The sequence below is a fragment of the Prunus persica genome, chromosome G1, assembly GCF_000346465.2.
Source record: "Prunus persica cultivar Lovell chromosome G1, Prunus_persica_NCBIv2, whole genome shotgun sequence".
In the NCBI taxonomy this organism is placed as follows: domain Eukaryota; kingdom Viridiplantae; phylum Streptophyta; class Magnoliopsida; order Rosales; family Rosaceae; genus Prunus; species Prunus persica.
Genome location: NC_034009.1, coordinates 46,619,249 through 46,645,312, shown reverse-complemented (window position 1 = coordinate 46,645,312; position 26,064 = coordinate 46,619,249). Strand labels below are relative to the sequence as shown.

At 35.6% G+C, this 26,064-nt stretch overlaps 1 protein-coding gene across 3 annotated transcripts; it reads left to right on the top strand.

Annotated features, from left to right (window-relative positions):
• On the top strand, positions 41-25,823 carry LOC18790702 (UDP-glucose:glycoprotein glucosyltransferase). 3 transcript variants are annotated; one of them, XM_007227306.2, is made up of 37 exons: positions 41-444; positions 1,387-1,806; positions 1,913-2,066; positions 3,089-3,260; positions 5,480-5,553; positions 7,083-7,179; positions 7,253-7,365; positions 7,500-7,615; positions 9,449-9,506; positions 10,248-10,400; positions 10,503-10,601; positions 10,703-10,846; positions 11,372-11,440; positions 12,192-12,280; positions 12,420-12,582; positions 12,855-12,989; positions 13,123-13,222; positions 13,311-13,405; positions 13,547-13,659; positions 13,757-13,967; positions 14,254-14,322; positions 14,504-14,649; positions 15,460-15,561; positions 16,419-16,566; positions 18,923-18,979; positions 19,074-19,204; positions 19,348-19,436; positions 19,561-19,910; positions 20,036-20,125; positions 21,791-21,855; positions 23,018-23,120; positions 23,218-23,376; positions 23,476-23,616; positions 23,800-23,843; positions 24,218-24,332; positions 24,927-25,079; positions 25,215-25,823. In XM_007227306.2, exons 1-37 carry the CDS (start codon positions 284-286, stop codon positions 25,389-25,391), a joined length of 4,875 nt encoding a protein of 1,624 aa, XP_007227368.2. In that variant the 5' UTR covers positions 41-283; the 3' UTR covers positions 25,392-25,823. The 3 variants fall into 3 exon arrangements, with proteins under 3 accessions (XP_007227368.2, XP_020420190.1, XP_020420188.1); XM_020564601.1 differs by lacking the exons at positions 21,791-21,855; positions 23,218-23,376; positions 23,476-23,616; ... (2 more) ...; positions 24,927-25,079; positions 25,215-25,823 and having other exon boundaries at positions 101-444; positions 23,018-23,104; XM_020564599.1 differs by lacking the exons at positions 21,791-21,855; positions 23,018-23,120; positions 23,218-23,376; ... (3 more) ...; positions 24,927-25,079; positions 25,215-25,823 and adding an exon at positions 20,822-21,480 and having other exon boundaries at positions 101-444.

Genomic DNA, 26,064 nt, shown 5'->3' with positions numbered 1-26,064 from the left:
AGAACACCATGTCAGACTATGACGTGGATACCAACACTCAATTACCAGAAAAGCCCTTGGACATTTCATACAAAGACCAATACAACCGTTAAAACAGTCTCCTCACTCTCACAGACAGAGAGTCGTCTTCTTCGTCAGTCTTCGCTCTCAGCCGAAAAACCTAAAACGAACAAAAGGAAAATCCCACATGACCTTCGTTCTCTGATTCATCAATGGCGGATCTGTTTGGACTCGCATGCCTTTGAAGGATCACAACTCTTTCTGTTTCATTTGGTAACTGCAAATGGGGACCCGTTTTAAATTCGTGTTTTGTGCTGTGACCATCGTGATTTGTTTGGGAGTCTTTGGAATTGGTTCGGTTTCTGCCCAGAATCGAAGACCTAAGAATGTTCAAGCTGCGGTTCGGGCCAAGTGGTCCGGTACTCCATTGCTCCTAGAAGCTGGGTAGGTTGCATATGCATTTAAGAATGTGAATGCTTGCTCATTATTCTCATCTTTTAAGTCTGTTAAAGTTTGCGTAAGTTTTTCTTTCCATGATTTAATGCAAAGCGCATGCTTTGACGAATAGGAATCTGCTTGCCTTTATTCAAAAGAAAGGGAAAATGATGGTTGAATAGGAGTGCGTTTTGGCAACCATGGAATGAGCAATGCCTCAACAGATATAATTCCAACATGGTAAAAGGAAGTTAAAATGGCGAGAGTTAGGCGTCGAAATGTTAGAAAGCAGAAAAGTAAATGATATCTAACAGTTTTTTTTGTATGGAGATAGTCAATCTTAAACTGATTTGGACACTTTTCTTTATTCTTTCTAGTATATGTAGAAATTTAAAGAATTCATTAATTTTATGTAGTTTAGACGGTAATTGTTGTGACATTATTCAAAAATCAATTTTTTTCCCTATAGATGACCAAAAGTATGAGTCCTTTAATGGAGAAACTAGCATTGGGGCTGTGAAATTTGTCCCATGAGTTTTCCACAATCTTTCCAAACAGAAGGAGTCACTGAATCTTGAAGGGGATCATGGTCTTGAATGTAAGTTTAGGTCAGAATAAACGTGTCATAAACACAAGCGCTTTGCTCCCTCTGGAAATTCTAAAAGGGACGAGACTTTTGAGGTGGTTTTGAGTTTTGGGATATAATTTTGTCTTGGAACTTGGAAATGCATGCATGTTCAAGTAGGATTCATCATAATATTGTGCTCATATGATGGTCAGAACAGAATCATATCTTTCAGATGATTATTTGTTAGATAAGTTAAAATTTGGTGTTGAAATGTAATTGAAATCAGTAAATTAAATTTCCCCTGAATTTTGTAAGTACAGTTTATTTTCCTATGTTGTGCCTTTCTTAAGCTATTGTTAGCTTCCGTCTTTTGTCTTATGCAGTGAATTACTATCAAAAGAACAGAAAGACCTTTTTTGGGACTTTGTTGAGGTCTGGCATCAGAGTGAGAAGGATGATGTTAATTCTCATAACGCTAAAGATTGCTTAAGAAAAATTGTAAAACATGGCCTCTCTATTTTAAGTGAACCACTGGCATCTCTGTTTGAATTCTCTCTTATGCTGAGATCTGCATCTCCAACATTGGTGCTTTATCGACAACTAGCTGAGGAGTCTCTATCTTCTTTTCCTCCGGTTGATGAAAGTAATTCGAGTGAGCATGTAGAAGGTAAAAGGTCAGATCCCTTGAATGTTGGTCTAAACCCAAAAAGCCCTAATGGGAAATGTTGTTGGGTGGATATTGGAGGTGCACTGTTCCTTGATGCTGCAGATTTGAAAATTTGGCTTCACAGTCCCAGAGAGTCGTAAGAACTGCTCTTTCATTTTGCTTTGTTATCTATCTCTGCCTATCACTCTAAAAAAGAAGCCATATTGGGCGCAATTCCTCACTTTATATTTCTTGGCTTTCAGCTCTGGAGATTCATTTCAGCAGCCTGAAATTTTCGAATTTGATCACATCCATTTTGATTCAAGTGTTGGAAGTCCGGTTGCTGTTCTTTATGGAGCTCTTGGAACTGATTGCTTTAGGGAGTTCCACCTCACCCTAGTTGAAGCTGCAAAAGAGGTTCGCAACTTGTGTTATTCACTTTAATATCCTCTTGGACATTAGAGTGATTACTCATACTACGTTAGATTTTTCTTTGTTTTCAATTTGGAATAATTGTATTAGAAGTCGCAAACGTGGGTTAGGCGAGTTGGCCAGGGCAGTGAGGCCATCCCCTTGCACCCATGTGCGAATTCCCCTCCATGTATGTTAGATTAATTTAGAGCAATTTAGACTATTGCTGGTATTCAAAGAAAAAAAAAATTGTATTAGAAATCTAGAAATGGCTATCAATCATATTATAATACATCAGGGAAGGTGAATATAGCCCAATATATTTAGGTGTAGCAAGGTAAAAATAATTTTGGATTCTTAGAATTTTTTTTGGTCACTTGAGCAACATATATTGCTTACATACCAACTGGTTATAGAAATTAGAGGCTTATATTACCACCTAGCTTTCTTTTGTTTTTTGACCTGCATTTCATTTAAGCTTATAAACCATAGGGCAGAATGTTTCTAATAGAGGCGGTAGGCGTTAGACATTTGAAGCAGTGACTGAATCTACACTTCTCACCAACAGAAACACTTTTTGCAACATAAGTGTAGTGTATTTTGTTTCTGATCTTGCTACAAGCGTAGAACTAATGTAATAGCATTGGCAAATACCAATTTTTCTGTTAATTGTAGGGATACTCTTTGAAACACATAACGCCTGGATGTACGGTAGTGAACATGAGGGAGATAATTGACTTAACGTGTCAGCTTTGTGTTCTTTTTGTTCATTTTCTACTTTTTCCTTTTTCACACAGTACGTACTAACTTGTCGAAGTGTAATGTGCCACTAATATTACCAAATTATCATGATGCTGTCATGTTTACCAGCTGTGTACTAGCTCTGTTATATGCATACATTTATATGTATATATATTAGGTGAGTGTTGCATGCATTATTTTATGCGCATCATACATACCTTTAATTGTTTGCTAATTTTTACGTGTGATTTTATGCTATATTTGCTCATACATTGGCTAACTTCCAGGGAAAAGTTAAGTATGTTGCTAGACAAGTATTGCCTTCTGGCTGTGATGCGGAGATTGACCATTGTGGTGCTGTTGGTACAAGAGATTCGGTAAACTTGGGTGGTTATGGAGTAGAACTTGCTTTGAAGAATATGGAGTATAAGGCTATGGATGATAGTACTATAAAGAAAGGTTAGAATAATTGATTCTAGCTCTTGCCCTTGAGCACCCCTGCTGTGCTTAATCTTTAGAAGTTAAAAGTTAGTTTTCTCTCGGGAAAGCTGATGCTGGTGAAGAGTTTCTCTGTTCAATCTTTTACAACTTAATTTGTGTATTAGTCTACTGCCTTTTGGGATAGTTATTTTACTGCATGAGTATACACTTTAATATTTTTAAGCGTCTTAATCTCAGAAGTTATTTTTGATAATTTTTCCTTAATTTCTGTGTGCCGAATTACAGTTTCTCTTTCACTTGATTTTATTTACCGACTTTTTCATGGGTTGTAGAAACAGTTCCAGTTCTTTCAATTGGGTTTGTACATGCATTACACATCATTTTGGTTTCATGATGTTGAGTTCAGTTGGAGTCAATTCTCAAGGTGGGGGATTTCTAATTTCTTCCATTTTGGTCCTCTGCCCACTATCCAGTGGTACATGAGTTGGACATCTTTCATTCATTTATTCTCCACTTTTCATGTGGCTCTTTAATTTAGAATAGCTTTTGCTTTTAGGCAAGCCTTAGAATATGTCATCTTTTTTTCTTTTCTCAAAAGTTAGATAGCAAGTTGAGTTGCATGACTTTGAGAAGAAAACTTTTGCACTTAAGTATATAACATAGAAAAAAACTAGGCTAATCCATGAGCGTGTTCTCTGCGTGTATAGGGTCTTTGTTGTTATAGTTGTGGATATGTGATAAAAAAAATTCAAATTAAATTAAATGTTCAAGGTTGTTGGAACTCCTTTTTTTTTTTTTAAAAAAAAAAAACTACTTAGATCACTAAAGAATTCTATTCGAAATTTCTATACTAAAAAATCTAAATTTCCATTTTCATAGAAAGATAGATTTTGTTAATCACACTCAAAGAGTATATGAATGGGGGCAAGATGTCCACTACAATGACCTACCACATAACAAAACCTAATCTGCTGATTTACAAAGAACTGCCACATCCAATAAATCCAAAGTTATATTTGCAGAAACAAATTCAACAGAACATCAATAACTGAAACCAAATTGAATTTGATATGTGGAAGGTATGCTTTTTTATTTATTTATTTATTTTATATTATAGGATTATTCATGATTTGGTGTGGAGCTGTTGGAGAGAGTTTGAGGGCAGTATCATTTGATTTTCGGGATGTTTCCTTCTAAGATATTTTATATGGTTGGAAAGCAGTTGCTTTTTTATTTATCAATACGTACTTTGTTGGTAGGAAGTGTTATTGAGTTTCATATGTAGAATTGTTAGTACTGATCTGTTGAAGGGGATTGTTTCTTTGTATTGTTTTGTGTCTATTATCTTTGGTGGGTTTGTTACGGTATCAGTAAAACTCTTACAGATACAAAACCAACTCATTGCGATATGTTTATTAGAAAAATAATACGACTATGAATAGCTTAATTCTCACAAAGTCAATCACAAAAGTGAGTCAGTGCAAAAAGGTTTCTAAAGACTTAGTAAACTCTAAGAAACTCAGACATGTAGTAGTCTTATAAAAAATAAAGGGAGACATTGGAATGCGTGAATGAAAATAATATATAATTTTTTGGGGAACAGAATCACATGATCCCCTCGAGCAGTTTCAAAACAACTGATACAGTTTTACTCTTTATAAACCAATGCTACACTCTTCCAGAAACTGCTCGAGTGGAATTTGATTCTGCTTGAGTGAATTACAGAAAACCATTAATTCTGCCTGAACGAATCGCAGAAAACCATTTCTTTGTTTGGTTTTCAAGATAAATCAACACTTATTTGAAAGGCTACACATCTTTATTTACATGCACGAATGTGTACCAAAGTCACACTGCCCCACTTAAGACTTGAGATTCGTCCTTAGTTACCTCCACATCCACACACATGATGTAAGCTTGATTCATGTGTAGCTTGAAGGCTGTCTTGAGTAGTAGCTTGCACACTAATTGCTCAACTCGGCTTGAATAGCCTTGACTCTATTTACAAAGACTTAGGTTTTGGATAGAAAATTGCAAAGTTCCAGTAATATGAATTGTACACTATTTTGTATAGTTTATTTTTCTCTTTTTTTTCCCTCACATCTTTATATTATTCTGTTTTGTTATTGTACTAAGTAAAATCTTTGTTGTGCTTTTACTCATGTGTTTTAGGTGTTGGAGTCTTTTTAATTTCTTTTGTGGTTAAGAACCTCATGAGTTTGAGGTTTATGCTGCAGGGGTCACTTTAGAAGATCCGAGGACTGAAGATCTAAGCCAAGAAGTCAGAGGGTTTATATTCTCCAAAATTCTGGTTTGTTATCCTTTATATAATAGCACAAGTTACAGTAACTTTGTGTTTGTAATATAAGATACATAAGTCTATGCATGGTTGGTGTGCTTCCTTGCTATCTTTTTGTACATATTGATCGTTGTGGATGGGAAACACTGCAAAGTTGTTGAAAGCAAATAGTTTCACATGGAAGCCCTTGTAATTTTTCCACTGAAAGACTGATTTCTAGACAATTCCCAACCTATAAGGGTATGGAGCCACCATCGAGTTTAGTGTAGCATGTCAAGTGGAAAAGGCTGATAGGAATCACCATTCCACGAATGAGAAAAATGGAGCGTAAGAATGTTCAGTCTTATACTGGAACAAAAAATTGAAAAATTTCCTTTTTTGTCCCCTTTATAGAAAGCAGAAAAAGATGGAACAAAATAATGTTTGGATTTATCTGACTTGCTACGCCCTTGCTTTCGGTGAGTTTTGAAATTGAGAATGAAATTAAGTTGCAATTCAGATTAGGGATAAGTGATATATATATATATATCATGCACATGTGCATTTTTTATTAGTAAAAGTGGAATGTGTATATATGAATAGTATGTATATTTGTCATTAGATACGATCGTGGTTTTAAATGTTTTACACACATATTGTGAATATTATGCTTGAATTTTCATGATCCACAGATATACCATCTGTTATTAACTAAGTTAAAAGAAGTTATGAGGAAGATGAGTAGTAAAGGCTACTGGACTCAACTGAAATTTGAGAAAAGAAACTAGTGGACACATAGAAAATTAATCTGGGATTGAGAAATTTATTGGATGGTCTTGATGACTTATAAATTAATAGGGTTGGTTGATATGTTTAGCAAGCTCTAGAGGATTAGTAAAACCCAGCATCATGATACTTATAGACAGATATAAGCATAACCGAAGGCTGCACCAACTGCTCTTTATTAAGCTTGTGAGTTTTATGATGTTGTATATTCTGAAATAAAGCATATGGTTTTGTGTTTTAACCCATGCGGGCAACATCAGGGTACCAACGGATCACTAAACATGTGAAAAAAGAAATTGAACTAATTTTGTTCCAAGAAGATTAATTGCAAAGCCCTCTTCAAAAGGTTTGATTGATAATTTGAGAGAAGGGGACCTCACATGCTTTTAATTATGTAGAAAAATCATTTTATTGACAGACTTTAGGAAAGATGATTGATTCTGTGACTAAAGCTGGAGTAGTGATTAAAATCAGAAGTTAAGGTAGATACCATTAACAAGAAGCAAAGTTTCTCAAAGATGGTGCAATTGTCATATGAAGATTATTGCACCAATTTGGAGAGGTAATGGAAGGCACCTTTGACTTGCTGCTTCTGAGTGAGTTTGTGCTGACTTGCCATTAACTGATGCTGTATTTAACAATTCAATTTTATCAAAAAATGGAATTCTATAACTTCGTATGGAATTATTGTAGTGTGGGGAATGGATAATTTGAAGTTCAGAACTTCCACCCAGTCACCATAAAGGATGACATTATTTTGCTCCATCTACTTGCAGGAACGCAAACCTGAACTCACATCAGAGATAATGGCATTCAGGGATTATCTGTTGTCTTCAACAGTATCTGATACACTTGATGTTTGGGAACTAAAAGGTATCTGCAAATTAAGGCTTTAGTCTTTGTTTCTGATGAAGTGCAGTATGCTAAATAGTACTCTTTTGAACAGATTTAGGACATCAAACTGCACAGAGGATAGTTCATGCCTCTGATCCCTTGCACGCAATGCAGGAAATTAATCAAAATTTTCCAAGCATTGTCTCTTCCTTATCTCGCATGAAGGTAAAGCATTTTTGTACAGTTTGAATTTGACATGAATCTTATAAAATTTCTTCTTCCTCATGGTGAAAATATTTCCAGAATAGATATTTTGTTTTTGCTGTTGTCATCAATTCACCAAGCTTTTTGCTTTACAGCTCAATGATTCAGTTAAAGATGAAATAAGTGCAAACCAGAGAATGATCCCACCTGGCAAGTCCTTAATGGCTCTGAATGGTGCTTTACTCAATATTGAAGATATTGACCTTTATCTGTAATGTTTTTTCTCTTACTGATTTTCTTTTTATCATTTCACACTGAAGAACTTGCGTAATTCTCACAGTTTGTATTATCACACTGATGATGATGCATGTGGTTGTCTGTTTTAACCAATTTAGATGTGTAGGATTTCTTTTGATTTGACAAATGTTTGTGTGATCTAGACAGACTTTAAGTTGCTTTAATTGTATTATGAGCTTGAGGAGGGTGACAGGATAATTTTTCAATCGTACATGATATGGTTTAATATTATTTTGTAATCTTTCTTTCTTTTCTTTTTTTGTGAAAAAAAAACTTCTTGCAGATTTCAATTACCATTAGGGTCTAATTTTGTTTAAAAATTTTTATAGTATGACTCAATGGATAAACATAACCCATACTCCCGTCATTATGATGTAAAAAGGCCCTATAAGAACCCTAGAAAATAGATATATAGAGCCCTTCTTGCAGCTGTAGGATGAGTAACTGCTACTAAGATCACTGCTGGAGCCTGGAGCCTAGATTTTCTAAAGGCAAATCAAGGAAAGTCTGTAGGATAGTTTAGAAACTGAAAACTCTCACCTTTAAAAATAGTGCCACGTTAAATTGCTCTTCCATCTACTTCTGCTGCTGCTGAAAATTTTCCAAATCTTCTCTTAACCATATTGCCTGCAATTCCTTGATTCGTCTCTGAGTTCTCATGAGTCCACTCTGGATTATTTCCTTTCCAGCCATGGACCCACAACAAGCACAGATCTGAAATGGCCCCTGATTCCACCTCATGTACACAGACCCAATAAGAAAAACAACCCCAAAAAATAGACATAAATATAACCCTTCTTGCAGCTGCAAGATAATTAAATGTTACTCCAATCACCGTTGGAGCCTAGATTTTCTAAAGCGAAATCAAGAAAAGCATGTAGGATAATTTAGAAACTGAAAATTCTCCCATATAAAAACAGTCCTAGGTGAATCTGCTATTGCATCTCATTACCAGTATGAATACATCTTATTATGTTCTACTAACCATGTATCTGATAATAGATTACCTTCATAAGAAATCTCACCACATTAAAATTTCACATCATTCACCATTAGCTTGTTCAAAATTGTATTCATCAACCCTTTTAAGAGTCTTGTGATGTTGTCCTATTCGAGTCTGTCTTTCATGCTTGTGCTGATCTTTACGATCCTCCGTGGGTAATATTTCGTGTTGCATGTACCATTTTAATCTGTTTGGATGCAGAAATGCTTTGTAATGTCAGTGAAATGATGCAAAACTTGGAAACATCAACTCATGGAAATGTCACAATTTATTAGTAATGAAATTCAGGTGTATGACATGTTTTTGCCTTTTAGATTAAGAGAAGTTTTTGGGGGTTATGGTCTTGCCTTCTGAAGGCGCTTTTGTGAAAGATAGGCAAATTTTAGATGCAGTATAGGTGGGTAGATTGTGTAGTACTTCACTGTAATTGATTTGCTTGTTGCTCATAAAATAAACTCTTGAAATTGCACTCCTAACCTTGCCTGAGTATTTTCTGTTAAAGCAGACTACTTGTATTGATTGAATTTACCTTTTTCTTTGCCTATAGATTGTCCAAAATCTTGAGAAAACCATGCATTGTTGTAAATTTGAATGTCATTTATCAATTTTAGTGGAGAACGTTTGATTGAAAATGGTATCAATTGTTATTACAGTAAGAGGTGCTTGAGTTGGTATCTATATGTCCAGCTCTGTTCCTGTCACCTTTATACTTTTCTGTTGTTCATTTGACACGACTGTTTACAAGTTTAATGCTCAACTTAGTCTGTTCAACCACTGACATTGCATTTCCTTAATATTTCGTAGGTTGGTTGACTTGGTACATCAGGATTTATCATTGGCGGATCAGTTTTCAAAATTGAAGGTGAATGGAGTTCAATCTTAGCTATGATTAGCTGGAAGAGTGCATATCATGGGCTCATATGTGGTTCACTCCCATAAAATGAAATGCTAAACCTTCAATTTTAGGATTCACACAATGTTAGTTTTTATGTCTTAAATCGGAGCATCTTTTTTTGTTTTTTTTTTTTTTGTTTTTGTTGAAGGGGGTATAAATTTGTGCTATTGGCCCCCTTTCCCTCCCTTTTTTACAAACTATTTGTCTTATGGAAGCAATTTTTGTTTTTATATTTTTATATCTTTGTGAAATGTGATTAAAAGAATGGTCTGGTGCTTCTAGATTAAAATGTTATTTAAAGGTGATCTGAGTTAGGGATATCACCTTCACTTTCATCAATCTTCTTTTTCAGTCAGTTTGCTACTTTTGAATAGAGTACATTGCTGGGGATCCTTGGGTTGGTATGACACTCATTTGTACTATTTGTTCCTATTTCTGGATGCCTAAAATATTTAACGTGGTTGAGGCTGAGATGGGCAGATGAACATCCAATTCATGGGTTAATTCCAACTCAGATATTAATTTTGGGCTGGGTTGGGCTTTGTCTAATGTCTTTGTATATCTGACTTTGAGCTGACTAAGCTCCTGGTGTAGTCCTGTAGGTCTTCTTTCAAATTTGATATATAGTAGTGTTGAACAGTGTTGTTCAATGAATTATACCATAGATTTGAAGTTAGCTTGATATATTGTTACTATCAATTATCACAGATTCCTCATAGCACTGCAAGGAAACTCCTGTCGACTGTGCCTCCTCCAGAATCTAATATGCTCCGTGTAGATTTTCGTTCAAATCATGTTCATTATCTAAATAACTTGGAAGAAGATGCTATGTATAAACGATGGAGGAATAATCTAAATGAGGTGGATATATAGCTTCTTTCAGCCCCTCTCTCTCAACTTTGGATGACATCATATGCCTATGTTTTTCTGGAAATATGATCTCTACAATATATTTGGGTGTAGATTTTGATGCCAGTGTTCCCAGGACAGCTACGTTATATCCGTAAAAACCTTTTCTATGCAATTTCTGTTATTGATCCAGCAACTGTTTGTGGTCTTGAGGTAAGTTTTATTCTCTGCCACGTGATAAGTGATATTCGGGTTTCATATTATCTTGCTGGGTTATACTTATTGGATGATCTTTTTTTGTTCAAATCTTGCAGTCCATTGACATGATTACGTCTTTGTACGAGAATAACTTCCCTATGAGATTTGGGGTTGTACTGTATTCTTCTAAGTTCATCAAGCAGATTGAAACTAGTGGCGGTGAAGATGACAGTAAAATTGAGGAGGATATATCCAGCTTGGTAATTTCTTCTCTACCTTTCTTATTTTGTCACTCTTTTGTGTATTTAATTTCCTCCTATGCTTTAGCTGTTGAGAGTATTATCCCAAATCGTGGAATTAAAGACTTGCATAATACCTTAAAAGATCTTGTTCCTTTCAACCCATTGACAAGTGGTCACACATTCTAGCATGATATTAGAGCAGACTATCCACGTGTTGGCTAACAGCCACATGTGCTCTCACGTCACCAAATAACATGTGTTGTCCATGTGTTAGTCTTAAGAGATGCTACATGTGAGGGCGTGTGTTGAGAGTATTATTCCACATCAGAAATAGAAGCCTTGCCTTGGTGGTTTAAATGATCTCTGGCGTCTCCACACATTGCCAATTGGTTTTGGATTGGATGCTCACATTCTAATATTAGCAACCTTCCGTATGCCCCTATCATACAAACTACTTTTCATGTCTTACAGTAGCGATTCTTGAAAAAGGTTTTCCTTGCAGAGGCTCCTGGATTATAAAGAAACACTTTTTTGTGTGTGCAGATTATACGTCTCTTCATTTATATCAAGGAGAATCATGGAATTCAAACAGCTTTCCAGTTTTTGAGCAATGTAAGTGTCTGCTGTGATGCTTCTGTCAATTTGTCTCCATATTAGTTAATAATAATTGCACTAAAAAGATATTTCAATTGAGATATAATAATTGCTTCTCATATAATGCTTTTCTGTAGCTTTTTTTGCTGTCATAATGTCACAGTATTTCAACTGTTGTCATCTTTTATTGCATCCTTTTGTTTCACGTGTTCATTGCATTGTTTTGTTTTCTTGTGTTGTGCTGTGTGCTAAGTCTGCTCAAATGTTCCTACTGCTTAATTGACTAAAGCACCTGATCCCTGTCTTGATGTGTTATTTTCAATTTTTTAATTTTATCTCTACTCCTTACTTCTTTGTATTCTGGATTGGTTATTAGAAATAGGCTTACTTTATACAGTATTGCATATGGTGGAGTTACTTCATCCTTAGAAAAAGAGGCACATTGTATCCTGTACCTGGACACAGTGACACATTCTTTTTACCACTAAATAAGATTTTACATCTTAATATGTTTGTATAAGTAGGCCTCATGTTGGACTAATTCGGAGGGAGAAATTAGATATAGAAAAGTGCCATAAAGAACTTCTCTTGTAACTTGAATGATTTTAGATGGTCCCTGTATTCTCTGGGCATCTTTGCGTTAATGTTGCTTCTTGATGTGCACTAACATCTTCGCACACTTTTTTTGACTTGTAAGATAATGCCATGTGAAGCAATACTCCTTAATTTTATGCCTAAACAAGACTGTTTTGTTTATTCTGCACGTCAGATAAATAAATTGCGGATTGATTCTGATGGTTCTGATGATGATGCTCTTGAAATGCACCATGTCGAAGGAGCATTTGTAGAAACTGTATTGTAAGTGTTTATACATATTTTACGGCTGATTTGAATTCCAATACTAGTATGTTAATCATGATTTCCTGTTAAACAAATATATGTATTCCTTATTTTATTTCTGGGTGAGCTGAAATCTGCTCTTATTCTCCTTTTGTAGATCCAAGGCAAAATCTCCACCTCAAGATTTATTACTGAAGCTGGAGAAGGAGCAAACTTACAAGGAACTTTCTCAAGAAAGCTCCATGTTTGTCTTTAAGCTGGGTTTGGCTAAGCTGCAGTGTGGCCTGTTGATGAATGGGCTTGTGGTGGATTCTAATGAGGTATTGTTTAGAAAAAACAGCTTTTGTCAACGAATACAATATCATTTTTACCGTTTTGATGTTAGATAAGCTGAATAATGCACTTAGAAATTGAGGGCAACATAGTAATTAAACTCTATTTTCACTAGCTCCCTAACCTTCTCTATCCTACTTCTATCTACAATAACTTCTTTTGAAACATCCATAGCATGTGTAGCCTCTTCTAGTTCTTGAATATGTCCACTGTTCCTAGATGGTATAAACCTTAAGTCTTTTTGGTTTACATTGATCAGGAGGCCCTTATAAATTCCATGAATGATGAGCTACCCAGAATACAGGAGCAAGTTTACTATGGGCATATAAATTCTCGAACAGATGTTCTTGATAAATTTTTATCAGAAAGTGGTACTACTCGCTATAATCCACAGGTGAGCATTTTAGAATAATTGTATTCAAAATTTAGAATGCTTTAATTAGAGTCATGATTGTTTATGTATTGCAATGATTTAACATGTAGTATATTTTTTTCTTTTATTTTATTTTTCTTTTTGTTTTATGTAGATTATTGCTGGTGGAAAACCAAGGTTCGTTTCTCTGTCTACATATGTTCTTGGAGGAGAAGGTGTCTTAAATGATATTAACTATTTGCATTCTCCCGAAAGTAAGCTGTTTCTAAGTAAAAACCTTTAGTTCGTGCATACAATTTTGCTCAGTTAATTCTAACTGGTGGGTCATTTGATTCCACCCAGCTATGGATGATTTGAAGCCTGTGACTCATCTTCTAGCTGTTAATGTTGCATCAAAGAAAGGGATGAAGCTGCTTCATGAAGGGTTATACTATCTGGTTAAGTTTTGAACACTTGCATAATTTAAATTAATATTATATCTTTGCTGTCATAATTTCACCCTAAACGTGTTCATCACCATCATCATAATTATAGATGTTGTTTTCTGTTTTGTATTTATTTATTTCATTGTAATTCAGATGGATGGGTCTAATGCTGCTCGAGTAGGTGTGCTTTTCATCGTCAATCAGCATGCTGATGTTTCTAGTCTTCTTTTCGTGAAGGTGTTTGAAATCACCGCATCCTCGTATAGGTTTGTATGTTTATCAAAGCATAATGGGAATGTTATATCAAAGCTTAATGGGCAATGAATACATAACTCATGTTAATTTTTCATGCTTGTTGTGCAGCCATAAGAAAAAGGTGTTAAACTTTCTGAGTCAGATGTGCACATTATATGAGCATAATTACTTGCTTGCACCATCTAAAGCTGCTGAGAGCACTCAAGCATTTATAGATAAAGTCTGTGAGTTGGCTGAGGCTAATGGGTTATCATCAAAGCCCTACAGATCTGCTCTTTCTGAATTTTCTGCTGACAAATTGAGAAAATATGTGAATAAGGTATACAATTATCTGTGTGCTTTGGCTTTTTATCTTTAAATTCTAGTGTGTATAAGTTCACTGCTTTCATCAGATGCCTACTGACTTCTGATAGACATTGGCCTGCTGTAGGTCCTCGCAAATAGTTCTGTGTATAGGGTTCTTTTGATGCTTTTGCCTTTTTTTCATCCTTTTTTCCTTTTTTGGCCTTGCGAGTTATTAAGAAATCATTTTGTCTTTATCTGTTCAGACATTGGTAATCTACTGTGAGAATGTTCTTGTGATAGCTGTGCATGATGGTTTTCAGGTAGCACAATTTTTATATAGGGAACTTCGCCTTGAATCTGGTGTTAATGCAGTCATTACTAATGGAAGGGTGAGTCTTCTATGTTGACATTCTACTTAGTTGGAAGTCATATTAAATGTTATTTCAGCTCTTTTACTTAAACATAGTATGAAGTTTCAATATTTTTTAAAAAATAATTATCTTTACAATTAGATTCCATGTCTAGGCAACTATCCCTATATTAATGAAATCGTTTTGTGTGATGATATAGGTGACACCTTTAAATGACGAGAGCACCTTCTTGAGCCATGATTTACGTCTTCTAGAGTCTCTGGAGTTTGCACAGAGAATAAAGCACATAGTGGAAATTATTGAAGAAGTGAAGTGGCAGGATGTGGATCCTGACACCCTAACAAGGTTTTTTAGTCAAGCTTCTTTACTTTTACTGTGCAATGCGCTCTGCTTACATCCTAAATCAGCTGCAAGTTTTTAACCCGACCATTGTGGAGACCAAAGATAATTATGCATCGTTTTTTGGCTTGATCCTGTGTATTTGAATTTAAGATGTCTAAGCATGTTCCAGTCGTTTTCTTGTAAGTCAACAAATTTTAATTATTTCTATAAGAACGTAAACTAGAAATTCATTCTGAAAGAGAGATATTGGCTTTCTGCTTCTGCCTTCTTGCATAGGATACCTAGTGAGGAAGTTTGTTGGTTTCCCTTTGCTGCCAAAAGCTTAAGCTGTTAGGACGTGGGCCAACAATTACTTTATATTCTAAGACATATTTTATATGACATGCTCTCCAAGGTGGCAAACAATTTTACAGATTTCATGTTTCTTTTTAAAATTTATTTATTTATTGTTTTTGAATCTCAGTTATTGCATGCCATATTCACAAGTTTGGTCCATGACCCAGTTCTCCTTGAGGATTGTATTACATGTATTCAGTTTTGAGTTTTGGGTATTGGTACAAGTCCTGATCTTGGATTTCCCTATTTTGTTGGACTTTCCATATATTTGGATGATCCAGTGCAAATGAATTTGATATAAGGGAGCCGTCCATATAATTGGGGTGACTGGGGATGACTGATAATGTCGATAATGACTCTCAGTAGGGATCACTGATAAATTTTGGCCATTTGTAACTGACATCAATCTTTTTCGTTCACCATCTTATCTTTTATTCGGGTAATGACTAATTGTGATTTTTCAAATGGTACTTGCAGCAAATTCATTAGTGATACTATTATGTGTGTGTCATCTTCAATGGCTATGCGGGATCGAAGTTCTGAAAGTGCACGCTTTGACATTTTGAATGCAGAATATAGGTAAACAGATAACTGGTTCTTTGAGTGTATGTATAGTATGGGACAATGACAACTAGATGTCTCATTGTAATTTAGTTTCATAATACCATGTAAACAACTTTAATATTGTCTTTAGATATCTAATATTTAAGAAAAAGCATGAGTGAGTGTGGTCTTTAGTGGCAGTTCACCTGGATATTTGATGTTGGTGCAAATTTTATGGGCTTGTTTGGGAGTGATTCTGAATAGGCCAATAATCACTTATAGAATCGCTTATCCATATAGTCACTTTAAGTGGTTTTAAGTGATTATATAAAGAAGCACGTGGGAGGTGCTTCTCCCTATAAGTGATTTTGGGCCAGAATCACTCCCAAACGAGCCCTTATTGTGAACAAAGAGCCCAACTAGTACACAATTGATATTAGATTTGCAGCCCAACTCCTTAAAACTTAAAAGTACACAATTGATGTTAGATTTGCAGTTTAGATTTGTAGAAGGACCTTGATTTGCAGCCTAGTGGTCTTAGGTTCAAACCCCAATGGCACCTTGGTAGTGTGTGTGTGAGAGAAACCCCCCTCCCCCTTGTAGTTTAGATTATCGCTTGTATTAAAATAAAAAAGTAAGCAATTGATTGTAGTTTCTAATATTTAGTGAAAACGGAAATAAAAGGAGGCATCTTGTATCTGATTGTAGTCTTAGTTTCTGTTGTGTACAAAAGTATAGCTTTTGAAATATATGAACCATAGTTAAGAGAGAAGCGACTTGGTATAGTTTGTAGTGGTGATTCTCATGGATATGTTGGGGTCTGTAAAAAGTTAGATTATGTATTTTGTTGTTCCATTATATCTTACACTCCTTTTTTTCTTTATCCTTTACAGTGCCATTGTTTTGAACAATGAAAATTCTAGTATTCATATCGATGCAGTTTTTGATCCTTTAAGTCCATATGGCCAGAAGCTATCATCAATTCTTCGCGTTCTTTGGAAATACATTCGGCCCAGCATGAGGATTGTACTAAATCCAATGGTGAGATAATACTTGCTCAGTTGCTTAAACTTCATAAATGTGATACATGAATGCCTTTACCTATTATGTGTTCTTTCCATTCTAGTCTTTGGTACAGAAACTCATATATATAGAGTTAAATTTTCAAACACAAACTAGCATGCAACTTAATACGGAACAAACCACCCTTTTGGAGTGCACCTCACAATCGGATTTCATGATCCGAACCATTCATTTTTCTAGAAATCTGAATGAATCGAATGATTTTATTCTTCTCATTCTGAGGTATTTATAAGATGTACAAAGTATACAAAAAAGGTGAGGATACAAAGTCAACTATATTAAATAATAAACCCTAAACCTAATATATCACGTCAACAATTTTCAATTAGCTATTTGATTATTATCATAAACTCTTCAATATTGTTATTGATTCCATCTGTTTATCTGGCAATCATTGCCTCGGAGTTTTTTGTTTTGATAGAGGACCCTAGAAAGACAACACTTTTTTCTACATTTTGTCCATCCCTGGTCTCTCATAGCATGCAAAAGGACTCAACAAAACTTGTTCTGCTGCATTCTATTTTCTCCTCTGGTCATATTCATCTTTCCTTTTTGTTCAGTTCTTTGTTTGAATCATAAACTTAGATGATCTTGTATTTACCAAGTATGGTATTCTCTAGATTTCTGCTATCCCAAAGTTTGGGGATGGCAATTTTTGTCACCACCCACAAATGGAAATTTTTTTTTTTTTTTTTTTGGAGAAGAAACGAAATTTATTAAGTAAAAGAACACGGAGGTGGATAAGGCAACCACAACCGAAGAAAAAAAAACAAAACAGAAACAAACAAACAGAACCAACACCTCCCAAACTAACAGGGAGGAACAAAACCGAAAAACCACAGAACAACACACCCCCAAACCCTCATTTAACCGCAGCTGCCATATCCCTCATAATTGTGGAATAAGAGTAGTCTTTAAAATCTTTTGTAACAGAAGCCCAAAAAGCTGCCCAGTACTTAACTCTATCCCAAAGATCACTCACTCTCACTCCCTTATAGTCTTCAAAGATTCTCCTATTACGCTCCATCCAAATGATCCAGAAAACAGAGTGGACCAAACAGCCCCATAAGGTTGAAGTGAGCTTCCCCAATCCCCAAACCACAAAGTCAGAACAAAGAAAATCAGAGCACCCTTTCGGAATCACCCAAACAGTCCCAACCTCCCTCCACAAGAGCCACCAAAGACTCAAGGAAAAAGGGCAATGTAAGAAAAGGTGGTCCACACTCTCCTCACAAAGCTTACATAACACACACCATTGAGGAGACAGGTACATAAAGGGTCTTTTCCTTTGGACAAGATCCGATGTGTTAACTTTCCCAAGCGCCACCAACCAAACAAAGACTTTGACCTTAGGGGGAGACTTGGCCTTCCACACAAGAGAGAAAGGAGGAAAGGTCTCTGCCCTCCCCTTGTTGCGCAAAAAGGACTGAAAGGACTTGCATGTGAAAGATCCCGAATCCTCTAGATCCCACCTTCTCCTATCCCTTTTAGAAGCACACAATCTGATACCTTCCAGAGTTTCCAGCAACTTGATCACCTCGGCAGTCTCCCTTTCATTCAGATTTCTCCTAAACCCAAAGTCCCAATTATGAAGAAAAACCTGAGTATCCATAAAACAGTTAATGCTTAAGGTATGCTTTGAAGACAGCGCAAACAAGCGCGGAAAAATGTCCTTCAACACCCCCTCCCTCACCCAACTATCCTCCCGAAAATCTGACCCTATTCCCATTTCCCACCTTGAATCTGCCGCACTGTTATAAATCCCACAAATGGAAATAAATCTGATCAAATGTTATAAATGTTTAGGTTTCCTTGCCAGAGTGTTTGGTTTACCATCCAGTTGACCTGCCAACAGAATTAAAAAGTCACATTCAAGTTGATCTACCAAATGAATAATTGACTTATGATTGGTATAGCCTTTTTATTTTTATTTTTAAATGGAATGAGAAACAAATTTTCATGAATGAATAATTGACTCATGATTGGTATAGCCTTTTTATTGTGGCTTTATCTTTTTGAGGTTTGACCCTTTTCCATAGGTCACGGTGTGTTGTTACCTGTTTGATTTGATATTCAAGCAGTTCATGAGTTTTGATTTACAAATAATAGAAAGCCTGTCCTTTGCCTTTTCAGTGTATCCATGTGTTGATACAGTACTGTTTATGACTGTTGCCATCGATAAACCAAAGATGGTCTATTGTTTGGTTTTGGTATTTTTGTAAATTCATGGCTAGGTGTATATGTTTCTTTCATTGCTTCTGTTAATACAGCACAGTTAATATTCTCCACATTCTAACAATTGAGTTCTTTTCAGAGTTCTCTTGTCGATCTTCCTCTGAAGAATTATTACAGATACGTGGTACCAACAGTGGTATGCTAGATGACTAGTTTTCTATAAGCCCAATACTTTTGTTTCCATTGGAATGTAGACTCCTGTATCAGACTCTTTGTCATCATATTTGCAGGATGACTTCAGCAGCACCGACTACACAATAAATGGGCCAAAAGCCTTTTTTGCAAACATGCCACTGTCCAAAACTCTCACAATGAATCTTGATGTTCCTGACCCATGGCTAGTTGAGCCTGTTATTGCAGTGTGAGTTTCTCCATTAACACAAGTTTGTAGTTTCTGTCATACTGTCATTGACTGATTCAAACAAAATGTAGAAGAATTTATGTTATGACTACCACTTTTTATGCTTTGTCCTTTACTAAATTTATTTCTAATTATACATACAGCCATGACTTGGATAATATTTTGCTTGAGAATCTTGGTGAGACACGGACATTACAAGCTGTGTTTGAGCTTGAAGCTCTTGTCCTTACGGGTATGATTGTGTTCTCTTGAGATGAATTGTAACTCGGCATTACCTTACAATTTTACTGCAAGTTAAGGGTGCGGTGAGGGTTACTACTATGTTGTCATATGTACTGACAAGTCGTCTTAACCAGGTCATTGTTCTGAGAAAGATCATGATCCTCCCCGTGGCCTTCAGTTGATTATTGGTACTAAGAGTACACCTCACCTGGTTGATACTCTTGTGATGGCCAATCTGGGATATTGGCAAATGAAAGTGTCTCCTGGGGTTTGGTACTTGCAACTTGCTCCTGGTAGAAGTTCGGAACTTTATGTTCTGAAAGATAATGGTGACGGAAGTGGAAGCAAAACATTTTCCAAACGTATCACCATAAATGATTTGCGGGGTAAAGTAGTTCACCTGGAAGTAGCGAAGAAAAAGGGAAAGGAGCATGAAAATTTGCTAGTGTCTGATGTCGAAGACAACACACAGGATAATAAGGAGGTGAGTGCTTCTTGTTATTACTTTTGAAATATTGTCCTAATTCCTACTACTGTTGTGACCAAATATTGTCTTAGTGTGTAGTCTTAGAAATGTTATTATTTTTATTTTTCTTTCCGTTGTTGTAGGGAAGTAGCTGGAACACCAACTTCTTGAAATGGGCTTCTGGTTTTATTGGTGCTGCTGAACAATCAAAAAAGAGTGGAAGTACTTCAGTGGTAAGGAATCTTGGTAATTCCTTTCTTTTCTTCACGGGATTGTATTAACATTGTTGAACTGCTGTTATTCTGTTTTTGGTAAAATTGCAATGTACCACGTGTCATTTCTTCAATCATTGCAATGGGCAGCCATAACAAACTATAGATTGGTACTTAGTTAATGGAAATCAATAACAAGTTGTATACATAAACATAATAGAAATATATAATTTAGTATTGGTCTGAGTCAGGTTAATATTTGTCTCTACTGGTGGATACAAGTAACCTGTTAAACTTAATGAATTATATACATACCAAGAAAAGGCCAATTATATAATAATTAGAATGTATCAGTTCGGTGTTTTGGGTTTTAGTCTGTATATATAAAGCAAAAGGACCATGAAGGTTAGATTTTCAGAAATAACTTAAAATTACCCTCAGTTTAAAAGAAATACTACAGTTGCTCCCCAATCCAACATTACAGAAGAAAAGGATAATCTTTAAAGTCTGTTAAAGTCTTTAAAGTGAAGACCAAAACCTTAACTCTCACAAAGATCATCTGCCCTTGCCACTTCATAATCTCCAAAGATCCTCTGATTCCATACAAATTATCCATAGTACAGCCAAGACATTACCACTACCATTGAAGTATAGTCTTTGTCCCTCCGCGAAGTGCAGCATGTTTTTAACTTAGCCAAGATTAACTCCCTGTTGCAGTCACCCAACTCACTCCAGCGTCCTTACACAAAGTTATGCAATAATCCTGAGGCTACTTGAGAATACATGAAGATATGATCAGTGCATTCCCTCTGTATCTTACTCATAATGCGCCATTGAGGAGTAATAGCAGCTTCTCTACCCTGAAGAAAATAACAAGTATTTCCCTCAGGTGAGCCCCAAGCCAAACCAAAATCTTTTCCAAGTTGTCTGCACTGGGGAAAAAAAAAAGCCAGAGCTGCATCATTTGTATTTAGGAAACTAAAGAAAGGTTAGCAAGAAAATTCTCCTGAGAAATCCAAAATTCTCCTGAGAAATCCAACCTCCATCTTCTCAAATCAGGTTTAGCTTTAACAATTCTAGTACTCCAACAATCCCAGTAATGAAGATAATTCAACCAGCTCTTCAACCTTTTTCAAGAAGTTCCACTCAACCTGCTTATAAGCTTTTCCAAAGTCCATTTTGAAAAATATTACCACATTTTTGTTTATTTCTCACTTACTAATTTGTTTGCCACCAAAACTGCATCCAAGATCTGTCTTACTTTCACAAATGCCACTTGAACATCTGAAATGGTGACACATAGAAAACCTCCCTTTGGCACAAAGCAAAAACCTCATACAGGCTCATCACTAAACTTATTGGTGTACATTCCCCTTATTTACTTTTAATTAAAAGCAATCAGAAGTTGATTTAGTCCAGTTCATCCAAATGGATTGCATTAGGTTTAGCAAATGTCTTGGTCTTTATGCAACTTCTTCCTGCTTTTTTTTTTCTTTTTTGTGTATGTATTTTTCGAGTTTCTCAAATACTGCTTCTGACTAATTTTAGATATGCTATTATTGATTACAGTTTGCATAATGTGTAAAACCTTACTTTAATTAAACATTATATCGACTCTGGTTATGTTTGATAGTACTCTCTATTATGGTTTTGGGTAATGATAGTCTTGCAACTTCTCCTTCTTAGGAGCAAGGAAAGGATGTACGACATGGAAAAATGATTAATATTTTTTCTATTGCTTCTGGACACCTGTGAGCGTTTCTTCTCTCTTGATTTTGATCTTCTTTATGCTTTTTTTCAGTCTTTCTTTGGTGAACATAATTGAGTCCATGATTGCTTCTGCATCATTATTTTGTTTATCAACATTTTTAAAATTTTAAATTTCTGCCTTGTATTATAAATGGAAAGTACAATATTCACTTCGTCGATGATCAAAATGTCATAAAGAGTCATGATGTGGTAGGATACTACTAAATATCAAGTACTTCCTTAAAAAAAAAAATCAAGTACTTAACTCCCTCTCACAAAACTTCGTTCTTGTTCAGATTGTGATATTCTCTCTGTTTAATATGTCTTATATGTTTGATTGTATGTGCACTGTAATATTTAAGCAAGATTTGAAATATCTTGTGGCTTGAAAGTTATGCAACTAAGAAATTGGTTGGCCCACCATGCTTGATATGGTCCTCATTTTCCTAGAGGATAGATGGAATCTTACTATTTTGGGAACTCAGTAACTTTGAAATTTCCTTAATTCATGATCATTGTTTGGATTATTGTTAATGGTCATCTTGTTCATCCTCCTTGCACTCCTGTTATTTCTAATAAACATTGGTTTCTTATGAAAAATCAAAGATTGAGTATACATGTTGTATTTAGGAATTAGTTTTTAATGTCTTCCAGCCTGGAGGTGAAAGCCACAAATGATGATCCAAAATGACATTTGTGAACTTCCATAGGCCGTTGTCTCAAAAGTACACATGCCTGGAGTTCATAAATATTTGGCAGATGGTGTGGTCAATTTCATTGGGACCCCAGTGGGGTGTGAGTGCAATTAAGTCAAACCTCAGGGGTTCTGAAATTGACCCACAGATGGTGTGCCATCAATACAATTAAAGTGTTGAAATTGGTTCTTTATATGCCTATACACGTTGAACTCAAAAATTGGTTTTTGGACGGATCTCAGATAAATTCTCCCACCCTCTTAGTTGCATACCGAAATAATTTGTCATTTTGCAACTTTTACAATTAGATAATAGTAATAGAAATAAAAATGAGAATGGTTATTACAACTATCATGATGATAGTAACAACAAGAAAAATTGTCATCATTATTCTATGAGATTGGCTTATTTTAATTTTTCCGTTAAGCATGAAATCTTTTAATGACTTTCTTGTGATATAATTTGGCAGATATGAACGTTTTCTAAAGATCATGATTTTAAGTGTCTTGAAGAACACCCGTCGTCCAGTCAAATTCTGGTTCATAAAGAACTATTTGTCTCCTCAGTTCAAGGTTATAAATGTTTAAGTTGTACATTTGTCAAGGCTCGTTTGCAGAGAAAAAAATGAGACTGCTTACTTGGATACTTGGTCATTATTATTATATGCAGGATGTCATTCCACTTATGGCTCAAGAATATGGTTTTGAGTATGAACTAGTTACCTACAAGTGGCCTACATGGTTGCACAAGCAGAAAGAAAAGCAAAGGATTATTTGGGCCTATAAAATCTTGTTCCTTGATGTTATCTTCCCCCTTTCTTTGGAAAAGGTATTGCCATTTAATATTTCGTAAGACAACTTGCTGTCTTAGTGCTTTTTCATATGTATATATATATTTGACATCTTCAATATTTGCCAATATCTGCAGGTCATTTTTGTTGATGCAGATCAAATTGTTAGGGCAGACATGGGAGAACTCTATGACATGGATATAAAAGGAAGACCTCTTGCATATACTCCATTTTGTGATAACAACAAGGATATGGATGGATATCGGTTTTGGAGACAAGTAGTTACCGATAATGCCCTTATCTTTTTTCTTTTCTTCAGTTTCTATATTTTTTTATGCATTCATGAAGTTTGTCACCAATTTCATGGATCCATGTCTGTTAGAAAGAGTGTTATGGAGTAGTTTGGTAATTCATCATTGGTTACTTGCTTCTTATCTTTTTTTTCTTTTTTTTGGGAACAGGGTTTCTGGAAAGAACATTTACGGGGAAAATCTTATCACATAAGGTCAGTTAGTGCTTATGTTGAAATTGATCATAAGTTGGACATGTCAAGTAATAATATATTTGTAGTAGTTAACTATTGTTTTCAAAAGCTTAGTCTGTGAGGATGTGGGCCAGCATTTATTTGATGGTCTAGAACTACCCCTCACATGTGGACTTCTCCCTACCACTAGAGGGCTCAACATGGGGAATTCAACTTATGTTGAAAATTTGCAAGTATAAGGATTTGAACTTACAATCTTTTGTTCTGAATACTTAATAAACTATTTTTAGCTAATCATGGTTTTCAAAAGCTTAAAACTGTTAGGATCTGAGCCAAAAATTATTATTCTAACAAGAGGGAGAAACTTGCGGAGCTGATGTGTTGATTTTGTGCAGTGCTTTGTACGTTGTTGATTTGAAGAAATTTCGAGAGACTGCAGCAGGAGATAATCTGAGAGTTTTCTATGAGACTCTTAGCAAGGACCCTAACAGTCTATCTAATCTTGATCAGGCAAGTAGTTAAGCTCATAATTCACAGTTCTTTTGGTTGCATGATCACGTATTTACGCTATGTGACGAGAATTAGTGTGCTTGTGCATGTCTTTGTCTGTCTGATAGTCTATTTGTCTTTTCATTTTAAGGCATAAAAAATTGATTTTCGAAGATGAGACAGAGACATACGGGCCCCACTTGGGCACTGAATGTTTATATTTTAACAGTACTGTCACATGTGGGCCCAGACTCCTCAAGTAGGGCCCAACATGTATAATATTTGATTAATTAGGCAATGAAAATGTTTTTATGAATTTTACATTAACTTTATCTTTGTATACGTGCAAACAAAGAAATGGATGTGTGCTTGCTGCCGTTCCAACGTAGCAGTTAATGTTACAAACTAACGACCCTAATCATTGAGTAAAGATACCCATTTCACTTTTCCCCATTTGCACCATCAGCAAGCTCCTCTCTCTGTCTATGGAGGAGAAAACAAATAAGAACCCAACAATTTTACATTGGGAACACATCATTTGGAGGCTCTTTTCAGACGTACATATTCCATTATAATTTTCATTAACCATTCTAAATGCCACTATTAATGTTACAGGATCTTCCAAACTATGCTCAACATACAGTACCGATATTTTCTTTACCGCAAGAATGGCTGTGGTGTGAATCATGGTGTGGTAATGCCACAAAGTCCAAAGCAAAAACCATTGATCTTTGTAACAATCCCATGACTAAGGAACCCAAGCTTCAGGTAGATGTTTGTTCCTTTGGTTTGTGTTTTTTCCCCTACTGAGTACACACACCTTGGCCAAGTTATCATTGAACTTTTTTCTTTTCAGTGTTCTGATGTGCAATTACTTTTCCTGAATTTTATTGAATCTTGCAGGGAGCTAGAAGAATAGTTTCTGAATGGCCAGATCTTGATTTGGAGGCGAGGCAATTCACTGCGAAAATCTTAGGTGACGAACTGGACGTCCAAGAGCCCACACCACTGCCTAATCAATCGGAGAAATCAGTGATTGGCAGTCCAGCAGAGGACCTTGAATCTAGGGCAGAGTTGTAAATATAATATAAAATACACTATGGTTTGGTATAAATAGAGCAATTATGCAAAAGATCTTGGGTAGCCGGTACACTTTGCATAATTTGACCTCAAGGTGACAGACAGCCTTCCAAACGGTGAAATTATTGTATGCTAAACAAGAGATTTTGGCCAGCAAGAAGACCATGTGATACCTGAAAAGAGAGGCTTTGCAGGATTTTCATTTTCATTTTCCATTTTTGATTAGCTGCTGAGGCTCGTTCAGGCTTATTAACTAGTAGCCCCAGATGTACTATTTTTGGCCCTGGATGTACTTTAGAAAAGAGATTATTGTTGCTATATATTAACCAAGAATATAAGAGATTTTGCGATCTTTCAATATTTGATGACAATATAAATGAAAGCTATTGTTTACAAATACTGATATATAATATGTTTTCCTATTTCATTTCACGCGACCTCAGCCCCTGAAATTCTCCTCACATTCAGATTATTTTGGGATGCAATTGTGACAGCTTAACTCCATTGACAGCTCTAGATAAATATTATTTGCTCCCGTTCTTTCTTAATTCGTCAAGAAAAGCCCTTCGGCTGTATCATCTCCTCCTTGGCTCCGGCGACTGCGACATACTCCGCCTATGTGCTAGACAAAGGAACTATCTTCTGCAATTTAGAGACCCAACTTGCCATTTGC

What these genes read in the sequence shown, in the direction of transcription:
- LOC18790702 (XM_007227306.2), top strand. Translation starts at nt 284, where the DNA reads ATGGGGACCCGTTTTAAATTCGTGTTTTGTGCTGTGACCATCGTGATT. An exon ending in CTTCCTTATCTCGCATGAAG is followed by an intron (nt 7,366 to 7,499) that starts GTAAAGCATTTT and finishes TTTGCTTTACAG; the next exon opens with CTCAATGATTCAGTTAAAGA. An exon ending in TTGTGGTGGATTCTAATGAG is followed by an intron (nt 12,583 to 12,854) that starts GTATTGTTTAGA and finishes TACATTGATCAG; the next exon opens with GAGGCCCTTATAAATTCCAT.